At 46.0% G+C, this 16,520-nt stretch overlaps 1 protein-coding gene and 1 long non-coding RNA gene across 8 annotated transcripts in view; one reads left to right on the plus strand and one right to left on the minus strand.

Annotated features, from left to right (window-relative positions):
• The window catches only part of NALCN (sodium leak channel, non-selective), a 282,121-nt gene extending 267,034 nt beyond the window's left edge, over window positions 1-15,087 (plus strand). For all 6 annotated transcript variants that reach the window (XM_082434589.1, XM_082434590.1, XM_082434592.1 and 3 more), the window contains 4 exons: window positions 2,053-2,203; window positions 3,779-3,928; window positions 6,138-6,255; window positions 9,170-15,087. In XM_082434589.1, coding sequence (XP_082290715.1) covers window positions 2,053-2,203; window positions 3,779-3,928; window positions 6,138-6,255; window positions 9,170-9,363 — 613 coding nt within the window. In that variant the 3' untranslated portion in view covers window positions 9,364-15,087. The remainder of the gene's footprint in view (window positions 1-2,052; window positions 2,204-3,778; window positions 3,929-6,137; window positions 6,256-9,169) is intronic.
• The window catches only part of LOC309647396, a 245,271-nt gene that overhangs the window by 23,447 nt on the left and 205,304 nt on the right, over window positions 1-16,520 (minus strand). The gene's annotated exons all lie outside the window — the stretch shown is intronic.

A 16,520-nucleotide genomic window follows, 5' to 3' on the forward strand; every position in this document is an offset into this window, starting at 1 on the left:
GTGTGTGTGTCTGTGTCTGTGTCCGTGTCCAGATGTCCCCTTTTATAAGGACACCAGTCATATTGGATTAAGGACCCACCCTACTCCAGCATGACCTCATCCTAACTAACTACATCTGCAATGACCTATTTCCAAATAAGATCACACTTTGAAGTACTGGAGGTTAGGACTCCAACATAGCTTTTGTTGAGGGGAAAACAATGCAACCCATAACAGCTTCTTAAACGGGAGTCCATGGATAGAATTCAGAGGTCCGTGGTCTTGGAAAGGGAAACAATTACATCTTTATTTTCACTAATCACTCACTGAAATGAAGCATTTTCTTCAATGATATACCTGTATCTCTGTCACCAGTAGAAATCACAGTTTCACACGCATTACTTTGTGTCTGATATCTTAAAATATCCGTTATGCTCACCAGTTCTGAGTTACAGTAGTCATTTGACCTCAGCTAAATGTTATTATTTAATGTAATAATACAGAAGCACTTATGTTACTACGTCATCACCTTTTCAAAGAAAATAATTTGAGAACTGTATTTCGATATAACCGGTTTCCTTTGTAATGCAGATTTTTTAATGCATTTAAAACCTTATTCTAAGAAATGTCCCATCAGCTTCACTGCCAAAGGATCCATGCCCCAGAAAAAGTCAAGAACCCTCCTCTGCCACCAGTAAGAACTCTCCTCTGCCACCATCATCATGTTGCATATACCTGGCAAGTTAAATGTTGGGTATTGTGTCACAAATTTCAGGAGCATTCAGGCGTACAGAAATACGTTGTGACTGGAATTTGAAAAAAGAACAGAACAGAGGAAAGATCTGGGAGAAGTTCTCTCAAGTTTACCGATTTTTACCTCCCTATCTTCACTTCTTCCAGGGGCAAGCTAAAAGGCAGGAAAAGATGAGGCAGAAAACACCGATGAACAGCAAAGGACGCCATCTCTCTCAGAATGTCACTCCGTCTTCCCTCCTAGTGACAAATATTTTTAGGCTGAAAGTCAGGTGCATAGACGTATCACTGTCCCTAATAATTAACACTCAGCCTCTTTGGATCACGTTGGTGTGTCTGATGAAATGGACCCAGGCGAAGTTGATGGTGGCATCCTTTGCCCCTCCCTATCCCTCTAGCCCTGGATATGATGACAGCTGTTCAACAATGATGAGATTCTTGATGAGGCAGGGAAGAGAGGAAGGGCAAACGTGCTCTCTTCCCCCACGGTGGGAAGAACCTTAGCAAACAAGAGTAGGTCATTGTACCAGGGCTGCACCTGCACGGGGAGGGCCCCTCAGGCGCCTCCAGGCTGTGATCTGGACTATGGAGAAGGTACTGAGCTCGAAGCTCGGGGCAGGCAGAGGCTGAGCAATAACCTGGGTACCGCGGCTGTACCAGCGAGCACCAGAAGGCGCTGTGCCTTTGGCTCTGGGCCCCTCAGCCTGGACACATGAGGTGCCTTACTGCCCAGGGGCCCCAGTGCAGCACGTCAGCTGTGTTGCTTTCATTTGCCACTGCCTGGGCCTATTGTATCGAGGGCCAAATGGGAGTGAACGCTCCACCCTGGCTTTGCACCCGTCTAACATAAATGGGGACGATGTAGGGGGCAAATGAGATAAATTGAGAGGGAAATGGGGGGGGGATTGGATGCATGACCCACAGCCAAGCCTACTGACCATCACCAATTGGATCTGAATGTGAAGAGAGTATAGAAAGAGCAGCCTTCCTTCTACAGGGAAAGTTCCAGAGTCTTAAGCAGCTGATAATGTAGGTCAGGGCCCAGCCTGGACATTTTGTTTCACAAACGCTTATAGTGTTCTAAGTACCTTGCCAATATTCGCGAACTTCGTCATGTAGTAAGGTAGATCTCATGACTCTCCCCGTGTTACAGATGAGGGTAGAGAGACAGAGAGGTGACATAACCAGCCCAAGCCCTCTGGCTGGTCAGGGCTGGCGTCCAAATGTTACATTGGTTGGATGGAGTGATGTCCTGTCTGGATTCTGAGAGTCTAGACCCCAGGTGCATCAGAGCTCATCACTGCGTGTTTCCCCCACCAGCATGCTTTCCTACCGGTCAGTTGACATCCGGAAGAGTCTGCAGCTGGAGGAGCTGCTCGCAAGGGAGCAGCTGGAGTACACCATCGAGGAGGAGGTGGCCAAGCAGACCATCCGCATGTGGCTGAAGAAGTGCTTAAAGCGCATCAGAGCCGTGAGTGAGCCGGACCCGTCGGGCTTTACTTCCTCCTCCCAAAGGACGAGGAGAAGGAGGGTCAAAAGGAAAAGAGCTTCTTCGGCACCTACATTGGAGCCTTCTGTGATTACCCTGTGACCCCTCAACCACAACACCTTTACCCACTTACAGTGATTCAAACCTGACTTCTGGTCCACCTTCAGCCATACCCTCTTGAGCAGAGTCCATAAGAAATTTCCATTGAATCACATTTTTATAACATAGCGTGAATGTTGAAAAAGCAGTTTATGGATATTAAAATATTTATGATCTCCATTTATGAAACGTGAGTGTTCACAATGCCAAAAATCTCTACATACTGAACGGCAACTGAATTTACAAAACTACTTTTAAATTGCTCCTAAAAATACCAACATATTGTTGACAGTGTTGTTTGATCTTTAATTAAAGACCGCCTCTCCCCAGAGTTTATGACCTGCTTCCTGAACTATAAGCTTTAAGACTCTCTAACTCATAAATCAATGAACATATACTGTGTTGACATAGACTGTGTTTACAGTGGGCACTTCTATTAGGTTATTACTTTTATGAGTGGTTTTGACCTATGCTTCACACACAGGGGAAAAAAATCAAACTAACCACACTAAACATTTATCCATAACAGATTTTTTTTTTATCCTATTTCTCAGAACACCAACTTCGAAACATATCTATTGGAGGAGAAAAGGTCCCCAGAGCAAGGAGCCAGTCCAACCTCGAATAGCAAGGCAGCTGCGGCAGCTGGGCCACCGTAGCCCTGCTAGGTCAGGGATCACGTCTGCCCCCCAACAGGCCCTGACAGGGCACGGGCAGTGCCGACTCACCCCAGATCGTCCAGGCCTCAGTGTGTGCCAAGACAGGTTGGCCCGCTGCCGGACTGGCCTGCTCCAACCAGAGCCAAGACAAGAGCGAAGCAACGGTTTCACTCATCCACCCAAGTCTCCTGCCTCTTCCAATTTAGAGCAAAGGAGCGATCCACATTGGCTTAGTGAGCACAGTGTAAGATAAGAAGGGAAAGAAATAGAAACTCACGTTAATGATCTAAAAATTGTGTTATACTGTATAGCACGGGGAACTGTACTCAGTATTATGTAATAACCTATAAAGGAAAAGAATCTGAAAACGAATATTTATATCTATATGTATAGATATATGTACATATATGTATATGTACTGAATCCCTGTGCTGTACACCTGAAACTTAGACAGTATTGCAAATCAACTATACTTCGATTAAAAAAAAAAGTTTTCAAAGCAGGAAAAAAACTCTATTTAAAGTAAAACACAAGGTAGTATCAGTGAGCATAACTATTCCAATTGTTATGTAAATGAAAACAGGATGGGAAGGCAATTCCTAAGTCTCCAAGTCCTCCTTTAAAGCAGTCTGATACTCCTCAGGGAAATCAGTTAAGAACCTTTACTTGGAAGCTCTTAAGAGGTCACCAGGCATGCAGGTCCTCTGAAGAAGAGAGAAGAAAATAAGATTTGAGTGGTGCGGGCAGGGGGATGCTGGGCTGAAATTCTGGTCCCTGAAAGAACATCCTATTTCCATAGAAACAGCAGCAGTCCTGCAGCATCATCCACAGCCTGAGAGAGAGCCAACAGCAGGAGCTGAGCCGGTTTCTGAACCCGCCCAGTATTGAGACCACGCAGCCCAGTGAGGACCTGAACGCCAACAGTCAGGATAACAACATGCAGCCCGAGGTAGGTCCGGGCGGGAGGCGTCCGTCACCTGAGGCTGTTCGCAAAACATGAATCGATGCCGATCACGTAGTCATTTTAAACAAGTGGCACTATCTCTAATAGGAAGTTAAGTGGGAAAAAAAAACCTGGAACACGTTGATCCAGTTGATGTTTGTGTCTTTGTCATCCCTGAATCAGTGGAGGTTATTTCAAAAGATTCTGATTTGTATAGATACAAGAAACAGTGGGAATGCTCTGAACTTAATAATCCTGTTGAATTTTGTCTAAAGAGTTAACATCACATGACTTAGGAGAACCATGGCTTGCCTGAAGTTCTGTCCTAAGTGTTTTCTCCCCCTCACCAAGTCACAGAAACTTGCAGTAAAATTTGCTTGCAATTGACCTTCAGCCTCCTTAAATAGTCAGGCTCATTGAGGATTTGTCCTTCTTTAGCTGGGCGTCAGAAGAGCATATGGAACCTGGGGAGTCTTAGCTTGAGGACCTTCTGTGTACTAGGGCCCGGCACGTCCATAAAAAAGAAAGCACTGAGTCACCAGCGTCCTGGAGAGCTTGTGTGTGAGAAGCAGCTGGCGGGAGGCCCGGCCTTCATGAGGCTTAGTTACGAATCGGCTGGAGCTGGTCTAGGACCTGGGTGTGTGGTGACACAGTCGGGGCAGGTGACAGACACTGAAGCCTAGGGCTCCGTGGCCCAGCAGGACGCTCCAAGGGGCCCTCTTGTTCCACAGCCCTGTTTTGGGTGGATTCATGTCGTTGGCTCCCCAGCCAGTAGGAATCACGTGCCACCGACTACTTGTGCAGGGACGGTCAACACAGCAGGGACGTGGGGCTTCTACAACGGGCCTGCCGCCTGTCTGCCCCGAGGATGGCTGGCAGTGGTCGCGTGTGGTGCCGGGGTAAGAGCAAGACAGCTGATCTCGGGTGGCCTTGGCCTGCAGCGGCTTGAAGCAGGATTTCGGTTCCCCGGCCGAAGACTTAAGTCAGGCTGCGGCAGTGTGAGCGCTGAATCCTAGCCTCTAGACCACCAGTGACAAGGCCCTGGCCCGTCAGTTGTGTAGAAATGAATTGCCACAAAGAGAAAAAAAGTAGTGAAACAAGTAAAGTGCTTCTTAGGAGGAAAAAGAATGCGTGTGGCTAGACACACGGGCGGGCTCAGAGGGGGAGTCGCGCCCTCGTGGTAGTTTGGATCACTTATACGGGGCATTTCTTCCAGCTTCCTTTGGCCAATCATCTTGCTTTGCCTGGTTCTGAGCCTGTATTTGTTATATCTCAGGGTCCTCCCCTATGTGTGCACGCATGTCTTAGCCAAGATGGATTCTAGCGAAGAGGCCTATGGGTAGGTTGACATCACCTACCATGGGGTGGCGCCCCCTCCCTTTTTGACCTCCGAGGAGCCTTTCTGCGCGTGTGTAGGCGGGAAGGTCTCCTTGACCTCGAGAAGGAGGAATGCGTGGTCTCTTACCTGGGCAGGGCTCAGCTCCTCCTCCTCTTCATCCTGGACTCCGTCCACAGGGGATGCACTCCAGCTGTTCAGCCTGCGGCCCGTCTATCTCCTGCCTCACAGCCAGCGAGACAGGGGAGGCGATGGCAGCAGAGCTCTCTGGTTTTAGGTCAAAAAGGCCAAGAGGGGCCACTGAAGAGAGGTAGAGGACGACGGTGCTGATAAGGAAAGGGATGCGGATGGAGAACCAGAGACAGGGTGAAATGCACGGAGATCTGAGCATTTCTCTTTGCCTTCAGTCTTAATCGGTTTAAGTTGTGTTCTCTTCCGGGGCCCATCCTAGAGCTTTGTCTGCTGAGAATTCTTCTGGAGGCTCTGGGTTGGCAAGCGTGTACTGTCCGCAAACCCCGCAGTCCCTCTGTCCCCCCGCCCTGGTACATGGCGGTGCCCCCAGGGGTGGCAGGTGTGTGGCCGTGGGAGTGAAGGAGTCTGGGAGGGATGCCCTAGAAAAAGCACTACCTGCAGGGTCGGGCCCGTTTTCCTCACCCGGTGCAGTGGTGACTCTTTCACTTTCCCTGACTCTTTTTACCCATTTTCACTCTTCCTGTCCCCGTTGTTGGCACTATGAGTCCGTGTTGTCTTCGCCACTTACTTTCCTGCGGGGCTTTCTTCCTTCCTTAAAATGAAATGAGGGTCCAGGCCAGTGCACAGAGGAGAAGGGGAGCCAGCACGAGGAATAACCGCCTGCTTCTCCCGCCCGCACCCCTGCAGACGAGCAGCCGGCAGCGGCTCCTGAGCCCCACGCTGTCGGACCGGGGAGCCAGCCGGCAGGACGCGGCCGAGGCCGGGAAGCCCCAGAGGAAGTTCGGCCAGTGGCGCCTGCCCTCGGGTATGTATGGCAAGTCCTTTCTCGAGCAAGTGGGGCATTTTCAGGGCATCCGTGCTCTTTGTGTGTTTGGGGTCTTGAACTTCAAAATGCAGGTCTGCCTCTAAAGTTATATTTATAGACAGTAAACAACGAAAGATGTATTTCCCTCATCAAAAACATTTCCCTCAAAATACCTTCTCTAAACAGAACAGTATTAGCCCTTGTGTTCAGCTAATAGAGAAGGCAGCACCTATTAACAAAGATATTATAACCACGATCTAGAAAGTGGTGGCAATTACCATCAGGGACTTCTGGTGCACATTCCAAACGTAGGCAACATTCATTTAATCTAAGAGGGAGTAGGTGGATACATGTCACTCAGAAAATGACACAGGTTTCTCAAAGAAGGAACAACAAAACTTTAGTGCAATATAATCTAATATGTTATAGTACCTACTGTATGCCAATCACTGTTGTAAGGGCCTTACATGTGTTCCCTCCTTTAATCCTCATGACCCTATTATTTTCCACATTTTATTGTTTCAGTGAGAGCGGTTTCTTCTAGAGGGACATGGGGGTCTGGAAAGCCAGGATAATCCCATTCAGGGCACGCAGAGGCGGCAGGAGAGCAATGATCTGCCCGGCCCAGGGTTTTCTCTGTAGAGAAGTGAGCCCGCGGGAAAGCGGGGGCTTCCTAGGCTCTAGAATTGTGTCCCTTCCTCAGCCCGATTCAAGTGAGGAGACAGGGACTGTTGCAGAGTCTTCTGTAGCACGTCTGTCCCACAAAGCAGAAGACAGTGTGCCTTACCCTTGTTCAGTGCCGCTTAACACCAGGGAGGGGAATCTCTTTTTTCCTACCCCAGAGGCTATTATGCAGGGATCAGAGAGAACGGAACTTCCTTCCACCTGGTAGAGGAAAGCCGGGAGTGAGAGGAAACAAGATTGAGTGAGTGCTGGGGCCAGGCCATGAACAGCCCCATATTACAGGCTGAGTGGTTTCAACTCCATCCTGTAAGCAGTCAGGAACCAGGAGAGATTTCTGAGCAAGACGTGACATTTGGAATCCTGCTGAGGAAGACTCACATGGCCGCAGTGTAGAGAGTGGGCTGTCTGTGGCAGAGCCCCGAGGCAGGGTTACGAGCCAGAGGATGGTGTAATAGTGTGGGCGAGAGGCGATGAGGACACGGATGAAGGCGGTGGTCCAGACCACGGAGGGACGGATAGGAGAGACGACCTAGGGGAGATGCACAGTCCTTGGTACTCACTTAAGAGGATGAAAGAAAGGATGCTGTCAAAAGTGGCTTCAAAGGCCCACAGGTGGCCCCAGTGCCAGAAACGGTGATAATTAAAGGGACATGGTATTGGGGACGCCCTGAGTTTGAAGAGGCACTGGGCAGGAAAAAGAGCATTTGAAGATGGGGTACCAACGATGTACCCCCCAGTGTCATGCTATGCATTTTCTTTTTTTTCTTTTCCCTTTTATTTTTGTGTAAAAGTTGTATGCATTTAAGGTGTACAATGTGATGTTTTGATAAACGTTCACATTGTGAAATGATTATTACAGTTGAGCTAATTAACATATGCATCACCTCACAAAGCTACCATTTGTGTGTGTGTGTGTGCTGAGTACACTTAAAATCTAGTCTTTCAGCAAATTTCAAGTATACAATACAGTATTATTAACTATATTCATCATGCTGTACATTAGATTGCCAGAACTCATTCATCCTACACAACTGAAACTCCGTACCCCTCGACCAACACCTCCCCATTTCCCCCACCTGCCCACCCATAGTAACCATCATGCTACTCTCTACTTCTATGAATTTGACTTTTTTAGATTCCACATGTAACTGAGAGCATACAGGATTTGTCTTCCTCTGACTGATTTCACTTAGCATAATGCCGTCTAGGTCCATCCATGTTGTTGCAAATGGCAGGATTTCCTTCTTTTTTAAGGCTGAGTAATATTCCATTGTATACACACCACGGTTTCCTTATCCATTCATCTGTCGATGGACACAGGTTGTTTCCATATCTTGGCTATTGTGAATAATACTGCCATGAACGTAGGGGTACACGTATCTCTTCAAGATAATGATCTTGTCTCCTTCACGTGTGCACCCTCAAGTGGAGTGCTGTACCACATGGAGGTTCTGCTCTGCATTTTCTTAGGTCATCTCATTTAATCTATTTTAATTCTCACAATAGTCCAGTGAGGAAACTTGTAATCTCTTCATTTTGCACTTGAGGAAACTTGGGTTCAGAGGCATGAACTTGATGTTGGTTACATCTACAGGTCACAGAAGTGGGACCCCAAACCATGACTGATAGAATCCCAAAGCCATGAGTGTGTCAACAAAGTCTTCATACAAGCTGCTTTATTCAGGCACATGGATTGGAAAGATGCATGCTGCCCTTAGCGTATTTTATATCTGTCCAGGAATCACGCCTTTTTCTCTGATGCTACACTTCTGTTTGTTTTTACAAAAAAAAAAAAGTTATTTACCCACATCTTTCCTCCCTTACCTTCTCCAAACCTCTTCCTCTCCCCTCACTCTCTATTACACTATCCCTTCTTTTCCTTTGTTGTTTCTTTATATTTATATGTATATACTAATGAGCACTGACACATTTCTATGACACTTTATTTGCCCAAATTGGAACTTTTAGTGATTTTTTAGTTTTTGTAATTATCTCAAATTGCAAGCAGCGTATTTTTTTCAAATGGTGTTACTAGTTGTCCATGAACATAATTTTAAAGTCCATTATGAATATAAAGAATCAAGTGTTTGAAAGGTTTCAGACGTGACATCTATGGTAGGACTTGCTCCTGGAAAGTATGACTGACAGGACCATCAGGGGGTTCCAGGAATGGCTAGCAATGGGGGGAAGCCACACCAGGTTGCTCACGGGACTCTTGTTGATTCCACAGCACCAAAACCAATAAGCCACTCGGTGTCTTCGGTCAACTTACGGTTTGGAGGGCGGACCACAATGAAATCTGTCGTGTGCAAAATGAACCCCATGACAGACACAGCTTCCTGTGGTTCCGAGGTTAAGAAGTGGTGGACTCGGCAGCTGACAGTGGAGAGCGACGAAAGCGGAGATGACCTTCTGGACATTTAGATGGAAACCAGTGAAGATGAAAGTCCACTGGTGAAAACTGACTTCTGATATGTTCTTTCATTGTCCAGTGAGCAATCCATAATTGATGTATAATTTAAGTCCAGCTTGTAACAAGATTTTTTAAACTGACTTCTGTCCTGCCACAGGAAGGCATAAGACTGGGTCTGTCAAAGCCGTGCGTGTGATGCGTTATTATCACGCGTTCAAGAGAATCTGCAAAATGGCAGTTTCATAATATTAGAAACTATACCAACTATACCAGATGTAGATCGTTCAAAATTTCATATATTCCATCTGTGTAAACTAAGATATATTCATGTATGCTCTTATGCATTATTTTCACCCCCTGAAAGAGTGCTTAGCCCAAAGTGGCTGATATTTATGGTGCAGGAGCTATATCTTTAGTTCACGTTTTTCCCACTTCCTCTAGAAATACCTCTCTTGGGAGAATTTATTATTTATGATTGATCTGAAAATGTCAACACTGAGCCCATGCTAAAATGATAGTAGTTTTACAAACTAGATTCTGAATTTTAAAAAGTATACTCTTTTTCTCATGTTATTTTAAAAAACATGCACAAGCTATTAGAGATCAGAACAAGTCAATGTCTGTCCCCTTGGCCTGCTCCCAAGAGAACTGCGTGTGCAGCTACCAAGCAAAGAAATGGGCCCAAAGAGCCGACTGGTTTAAAACAAACCTGTACATGGATCGCTTGGGGTACACAGTTACTTAAAGATGTTGAGTTTCTTAAAAAGCCTTTTAATAATAGACTTTGGCAAAAAAAAGTAAAACTACATGATTCAGCTTATTTTAAAAATCTTTGCATGTGTGCTGTTATCCTTGGCTTCATCTCTTACCCCAGGTAGGTCTGTTTTGCCATAAATCAGCAAAGACACTGAGTTGGCCCCAACACGCTATTGCAATGTTCAATTCAAAATGATGCCCTTGCTACCAGACTCTCCTATAGAAATAATGGTACTCTCCAAAATCTCACTCCCAACTCACAATTTAGTTATCTCACAGCTCAACTGTATATGTTTCACACATCAGCCATCCATGTCCTCTGGATGCAACATTGGTTCTTTTATGCTGGGTCAACCAAGTAGAAGTGCATTTGGGCCTTTAACTACACAATTCTTGATGGGAGATTTGCTGTTTAGATTACTTCTTTTTTGGTTATTTATTTATTTATTCATTTATTTATTTATTCTTGGCTACCTTGGGCCTTTGTTGCTGTGCGCGGGCTTTCTCTAGTCGCGGTGAGCGTGGGCTACTCTTCGTTGTGGTGCTCTGGCTTCTCATTGCGGTGGCTTCCCTTGTTGTGGAGCCCAGGCTCTAGGTGTGCAGGCTTCAGTAGTTGTGGCACGCGGGGTCAGTAGTTGTGGCTCACGGGCTCTAGAGCACAGGCTCAGTATTTGTGGCGCGCGGGATTAGTTGCTCTTCAGCATGTGGGATCTTCCCGGGCCAGGGCTCGAACCCGTGTCCCCTGCATTGGCAGGCGGATTCTTAACCACTGCGCCACCAGGGAAGTTCCTAGGTTACTTCTTTTAATAGAGTGATGATCTCAGAATCCTTTGACCACCACCCTACTCCCCCAGTTGCTTTATGATCTATTTCTGTCTATTTAACATTCTTAACTAGCCGAATATCACATTCCTTCTGTATAACAAATGTGACACTGTGGTGACAGTCCATATAGTGTTTATATGATTAATTGTGACAATAAGATAAAGGGCAATTAAAGTCAGTGCAGCCGAAAGGATTTTATTTCGTTTTATGTTCATTTAGAGTTTACTTTTTGTACATAAGAAAATAAAATAAATATTGGATTTGTAAAAGAATTTACTTCGAGATGATGATCATTTCTAAACCCTTTTCATATGTGTGGGTTTGGGGGGTAGGAGACGGCTTGGTGGAGGGGCCACTAAGGAGCTGGCATTTTGCAAACTCTGTATTTGAATATTCCGTCGATAATTAGTTGGCAAAAGCTCTGTCCCTGCTATTCATTTCAGCTCAGTTCCTAAGCCAGAAGGTTCCTTTCACGTTAGTGCTCATAAGGCTGAGTGAATACTCTGTACCTTCCAAACTCACAAAAGGATATTTGGCAGCCAGGGCATGGGTCTGTACTAGTGCTGCATGAAAACGAGATGTTTTTCCTCTTGGCTCATTACACTTGAGTAATACAGCTTCATTCTCACAAAACGGCTGAGCCCTTTCTAAAACGTCTGTAATCGATGTTCAGCAGAACATCATTGTTGTTCATTCTGCAGTGAAGCAAGGGGCAGAATAGCAATGCACTTAAAGCCACAGCGCCCTACATTTGCAATGAAGGGAAACAACCAAACAACTCCTGTGGGACTTAACGCCACTCTTTTCCTGAAGCCAGTAGAGCAGACGGCAAGCCCAGAAGATACATGCCTCACCCCCTTTTAGATTTTTCATCAACTTATAAACAGGCTGGTTATGCAGATGGGAAAACGTCAGCCACAATGTCCCCTGGTCCTTAGGGAGGCCAGACACTGATACTAATCCTGTCATCATGCCACCCACTGCCTTTAATTAAGGGATGCTTTGGGTTCCGAAGGCATCAGAAAGTGTAAGGGATAGAATACTTGACGCAGAGACCCCCGGGGAACAGACCACACACGCATTGCACATGAGGCAATTCAAGGGGACTCAAAGGGAACAGGCATGGAGAGAATGGCCAGACTGAGGCTATTCACTCTATTCTCAGTGGTGGTTCAAGAGCCACAGCCATCAACGGGGACTGGCCGTTTGTGCCCTGCCCGCGCTGAATCAGATCGAGCACATAGAAGAGATACTGGGCTTGTAAACCTTTAGGAAAAGCAGTTTCTAGGCCAGTTGAATGATGTGTTTGCCTGTTTCTTTGTAGAAAGTGGCATATACCATAGACAGGTGGTTTTCAGTGTACTGCTACCAGTGGCACTCTTTCTCAAAGTCCTTCGAAGGATCCCAAAATATTAAGCAGGCAAAAGCAAGGCAGCCCTAGTTGAAATTCGGGTGAAGATGAGAACCCCACCCACGTGGCCTGTCTCCCGCCTGTTATGGACTGAATTGCGCCCCCCGCCCAAAAAAAGATGTGTTGGAATCCTAACTCCTGGTCCCTGTGGATGTGACCTTATTTGGGAATAGGGTCTTGGCAGATGTGATGAGTTTAGTTATGGTGAGGTCATACCAGAGTAGGGCGGGCCCTTAATTCAATGTGACCGGTGTCATAAGAAGATGAGAGAGACACTGAGGGAGGAGAAAGCCACATGAAGACACAGACTCCGAGGGAAGACAGCCACGTGAAGACAGAGGCAGGGATTGGAGTGATGCCACCACAAGCAAGGAACGCCTAGGGTGACAAGTCATTGCAAGAGACAAGGAAGGATCCTCCCCCAGGGGTGCTGGAGGAAACATGGCCATCACCTTGATTTCAGAGTTCTGGCCTCCAGAACTAGAACTGTGAGACAATAAATTTGTTTTAAGCCACCCAGATACTACAAAATTTGTAGTATTTTGTTATAACAACTCACAAACCCACTCCATCCCCCAAAGATGGCCTGAACCATCCTAATGTTCCAAGGAAACTAGTTTGAAAAACACTCGTATAACTCAAAGATCATGAGCTTTGGAGTTCGACAGATTTTTCAAGTCCTGGATTTATTATAGTTACTCCTGGTGTAATCTTGGTTGAGTGTTATACCTCTGAGACATAATTCAGCTTCTTGCTTTAAGAAAGGCAGGAGAGGTGAATTCATTCACTCCATCTACCTGAGTGGCTCACAAAATCTGCTAGATGGGCTTAGTCTGAGCTGATGTGCAACATACCCCAAACCATTGCACTAGCTGTCTAACCTCCCAACCAAAATCCCCAGTTGACCAGTTGTCAATTGGGCCACTTTTCTATCCACCATAGCAGGTTTCCAGCTTGAAGCAGGCCTGAGTCAGTGGAAGGGAAAAGATCTGATATTAAATCAAGTTCAAGTTGAACCATTCCAGTTTCTTAATTGAAACTGTATTTGCTACCTATGGGGACCACTGAACGTTTCTAATATCTAAGGGTGAGCAGATACAAAATACAGTCACATTCTGGGGTACTGGGTGTTAGGACTTCAACATATGAATTTTAGGGGGACGCGATCCAGCCCATAACAGGGTCTGTCTCCCTGGCAGTGGTGCACATTAGAATAGCCTGTCAGGGGACAAAAAGGTGAGCCCCAAGCCTGCCTGAACCCTAACCAGTACACTCAACTCTGAGTTTTCTTGCTTCCCAGAAGCCTAAAAACAAGATCCATGTTTCCAGAATTAATAGAGAGGTCCACTTTTCTGAGTCAGTATGTGGAAAGAGACAGCCACCAAAACACTGATACCTGAAATCCCTGTGTGCAGTCTGGAAACTCACGGCTAGAGACGTTCTTCCCCAGTCAGCTCAGTTCAGCAACTTACTTCCATGTAGTATGATTGCCACACTACTACCTTCAAAAATTACATCTAGGCCTCACACTCATCAAGATGGCTGCTATCAACATTTTTTTAAAAACTGAAAATAACAAACGTCGATGAGGATATGGAGAAACTGGAACCCTTGTGCACTGCTGGTGGGAGCGTGAAGTGGTGCAGCCACTACGGAGATCAGTATAGTTAGTAGTTCCTCCAAAAATTAAAAGTAGAATCACCATATGATTCCAGCATTACCATTTCTGAGTATATATCCAGAAGAATCAAAAGCAGGGTCTCAAAGAGATATTTTTGTACAGCCCTGTTTATAGCAGCATTGTTCACAATAGCCAGAGGTGGAAGCAACCCAAATGTCCATTGATGGATGGATAGATAAACACAATGTCCATGCATATGATGGAATATTATTGTCTTAAAAAGTAAGGAAATTTTGATACATGTAACAATATGGATGAACCTTGAGGACATTATGCTTAGTGAAATAAGCCAGCCACAAAAAGACAAATACTGTATGATTCCACTTATATGAGGCACCTAGAAGTCATATTCGTAGAGACAGAAAGTAGAATGGTGGTTGCCAGGGGTTGGGAGAGGGGGCACTTGTCACTCAATGGGTATAGAGTTTCAGTTTTGCAAGATGAAAGGGTTCTGGAGATTGGTTGCACAACAATGTGAATGTATTTAACCCTACTGAACTGTACACCTTAAAATGATTAAAATAGTAAACTATATGTTACATGCATTTTATCAAAATTTAATTTTTTCATTTTTAATATACTCTGTCATCTGATCCCAAAAGCTAGGGGCCAAATTAAAATAGCAAAACAATTCCAAAGCCACACTTAAATTATGCTTCCACATCCCCTTGCTTTCTGTATTTGACCAGTATACCCGGTTTAAATTTAATATTGATAGTTTATTATTTTCCCCAATGCTGTATGTCACTCATTCAAAATTTAAAATCTTCCTGTAGGGCTTCCCTGGTGGCGCAGTGGTTGAGAATCTGCCTGCCAATGCAGGGGACACGGGTTCGAGCCCTGGTCTGGGAAGATCCCACATGCCGCGGAGCAACTAGGCCTGTGAGCCACAACTACTGAGCCTGTGCATCTGGAGCCTGTGCTCCGCAACAAGAGAGGCCGCGATAAGTGAGAGGCCCGCACACCGCGATGAAGAGTGGCCCCCGCTCGCCGCAACTGGAGAAAGCCCTCGCACAGAAATGAAGACCCAACACAGCCATAAATAAATAAATAACTAAATAACTAACTAACTAACTAAATAAATAAATAAATAAAATAAAATAAATAAAATTAAAAAAAAAAATCTTCCTGTAGTATGCCCAGCAAATATTCACGTCCCATTTGAACGTCTGGAGGGCTGGCATCACCACCCACTGAATTAATGGGTTTATTTGTTGTCAGCGTGCTCATCCTGATTCACAAGGCTACGTCAAAGGACTTGAGACACACGTCATTCCCCACAGATACAGGCTTGACCTCCTCTGTCTTAATCGGTCCCAGGAGCATTAAGACAGTTGTCTTGGGACATGTCAGACCCCAGGCACTGTCTTCTCTTTCAGAGTCTGCATTTCACGTTGGAAACAGCATGTAGGGCCCTACCCAGGGAAACACTGAAAGCACAACAACAAAACAGTCAGCTAGGGAACATCGGGCTGGCGACAGGTTGAGCATGTATTCCATAGGCCCCAGGGAGAGCTGTCACAGTGAACCCAGCTCTTTCCTCTGGTGCTGGGGACACAGCAGCTGGCTCGCCCAGGTACAGAGCAGAGAAAGGCCTCCTTCTGTTCCTGTTTGAGCCAAGAGTCAAGAGGGCAGGAAGGAGTCCAGGTTCTCTTGATACCTTTGGTGGGACTCATAGACTCACTGAAACAGCCCCCAGGGGTTCATCAGGCTCTTCTCACATAACCTCTTCCTGACCTCTGTGCAGGGCTCCAAACCGCCCCACTCCAGAAGCCTGCTTTTGCCTCCCCCAAGCTCTCATCCCAGCAAACACCACATTTCTGTGTTCTACCAACTGAACTTCAGAGCCAAACCCATGGAGAATTTCGAATCGGGTGTTCTTTTCGATCCACTGACTCCTTTTTCAGGGCAATGAAAAGGGGCCTTGCTCAGGGCCAGGTCAAGAGATAACTGGGAATTCTGCAAAGCCCTAATGAGCACAGCCCGAAGGTCCTGGCTGTGTTCTCACTTCCGACAGCCACCTCGTGCCGACACGTCACACCACCGGCCCTGCAGGGGCCGTCTTATGCAGGGGTCTCCCAGCCCAGGCAGGGTGTCCACTCCCCTCTGCAACTGCCTTCCACCCTGGGCGACCTGTTAATTAGGCGCCTCGTTTCTTGGCGTGTATCCAGGTCTGAGCCATCTGCTTATTGATTACACCCTTCAGAATATATTGGATTTGAAGGAATCCAGCCACAAAAGCCGATAATGTTGCAGGTGGCTCACTGAGAAGGTTTCTCCAGAGCAAACTTGAGCGTATACAGTGTGTGGTGACCAGCAAGCTACAGAAATATTGACTGCAAAGTTCATAGATTATCATCATTACAAAGCAATATAATAATGAAATTCAGAATTTCTACATGAAATCCTTTTGCTATATTCTTGGTATTGCAGAAAAGAAAAATCTATGAAGTGGGCCAACAAGCTACACAGCTACTGAGACCACTGCCCAAGTA

The sequence above is a fragment of the Balaenoptera physalus genome (genome assembly GCF_965194825.1).
Source record: "Balaenoptera physalus genome assembly, chromosome: 18".
NCBI lineage: Eukaryota > Metazoa > Chordata > Mammalia > Artiodactyla > Balaenopteridae > Balaenoptera > Balaenoptera physalus.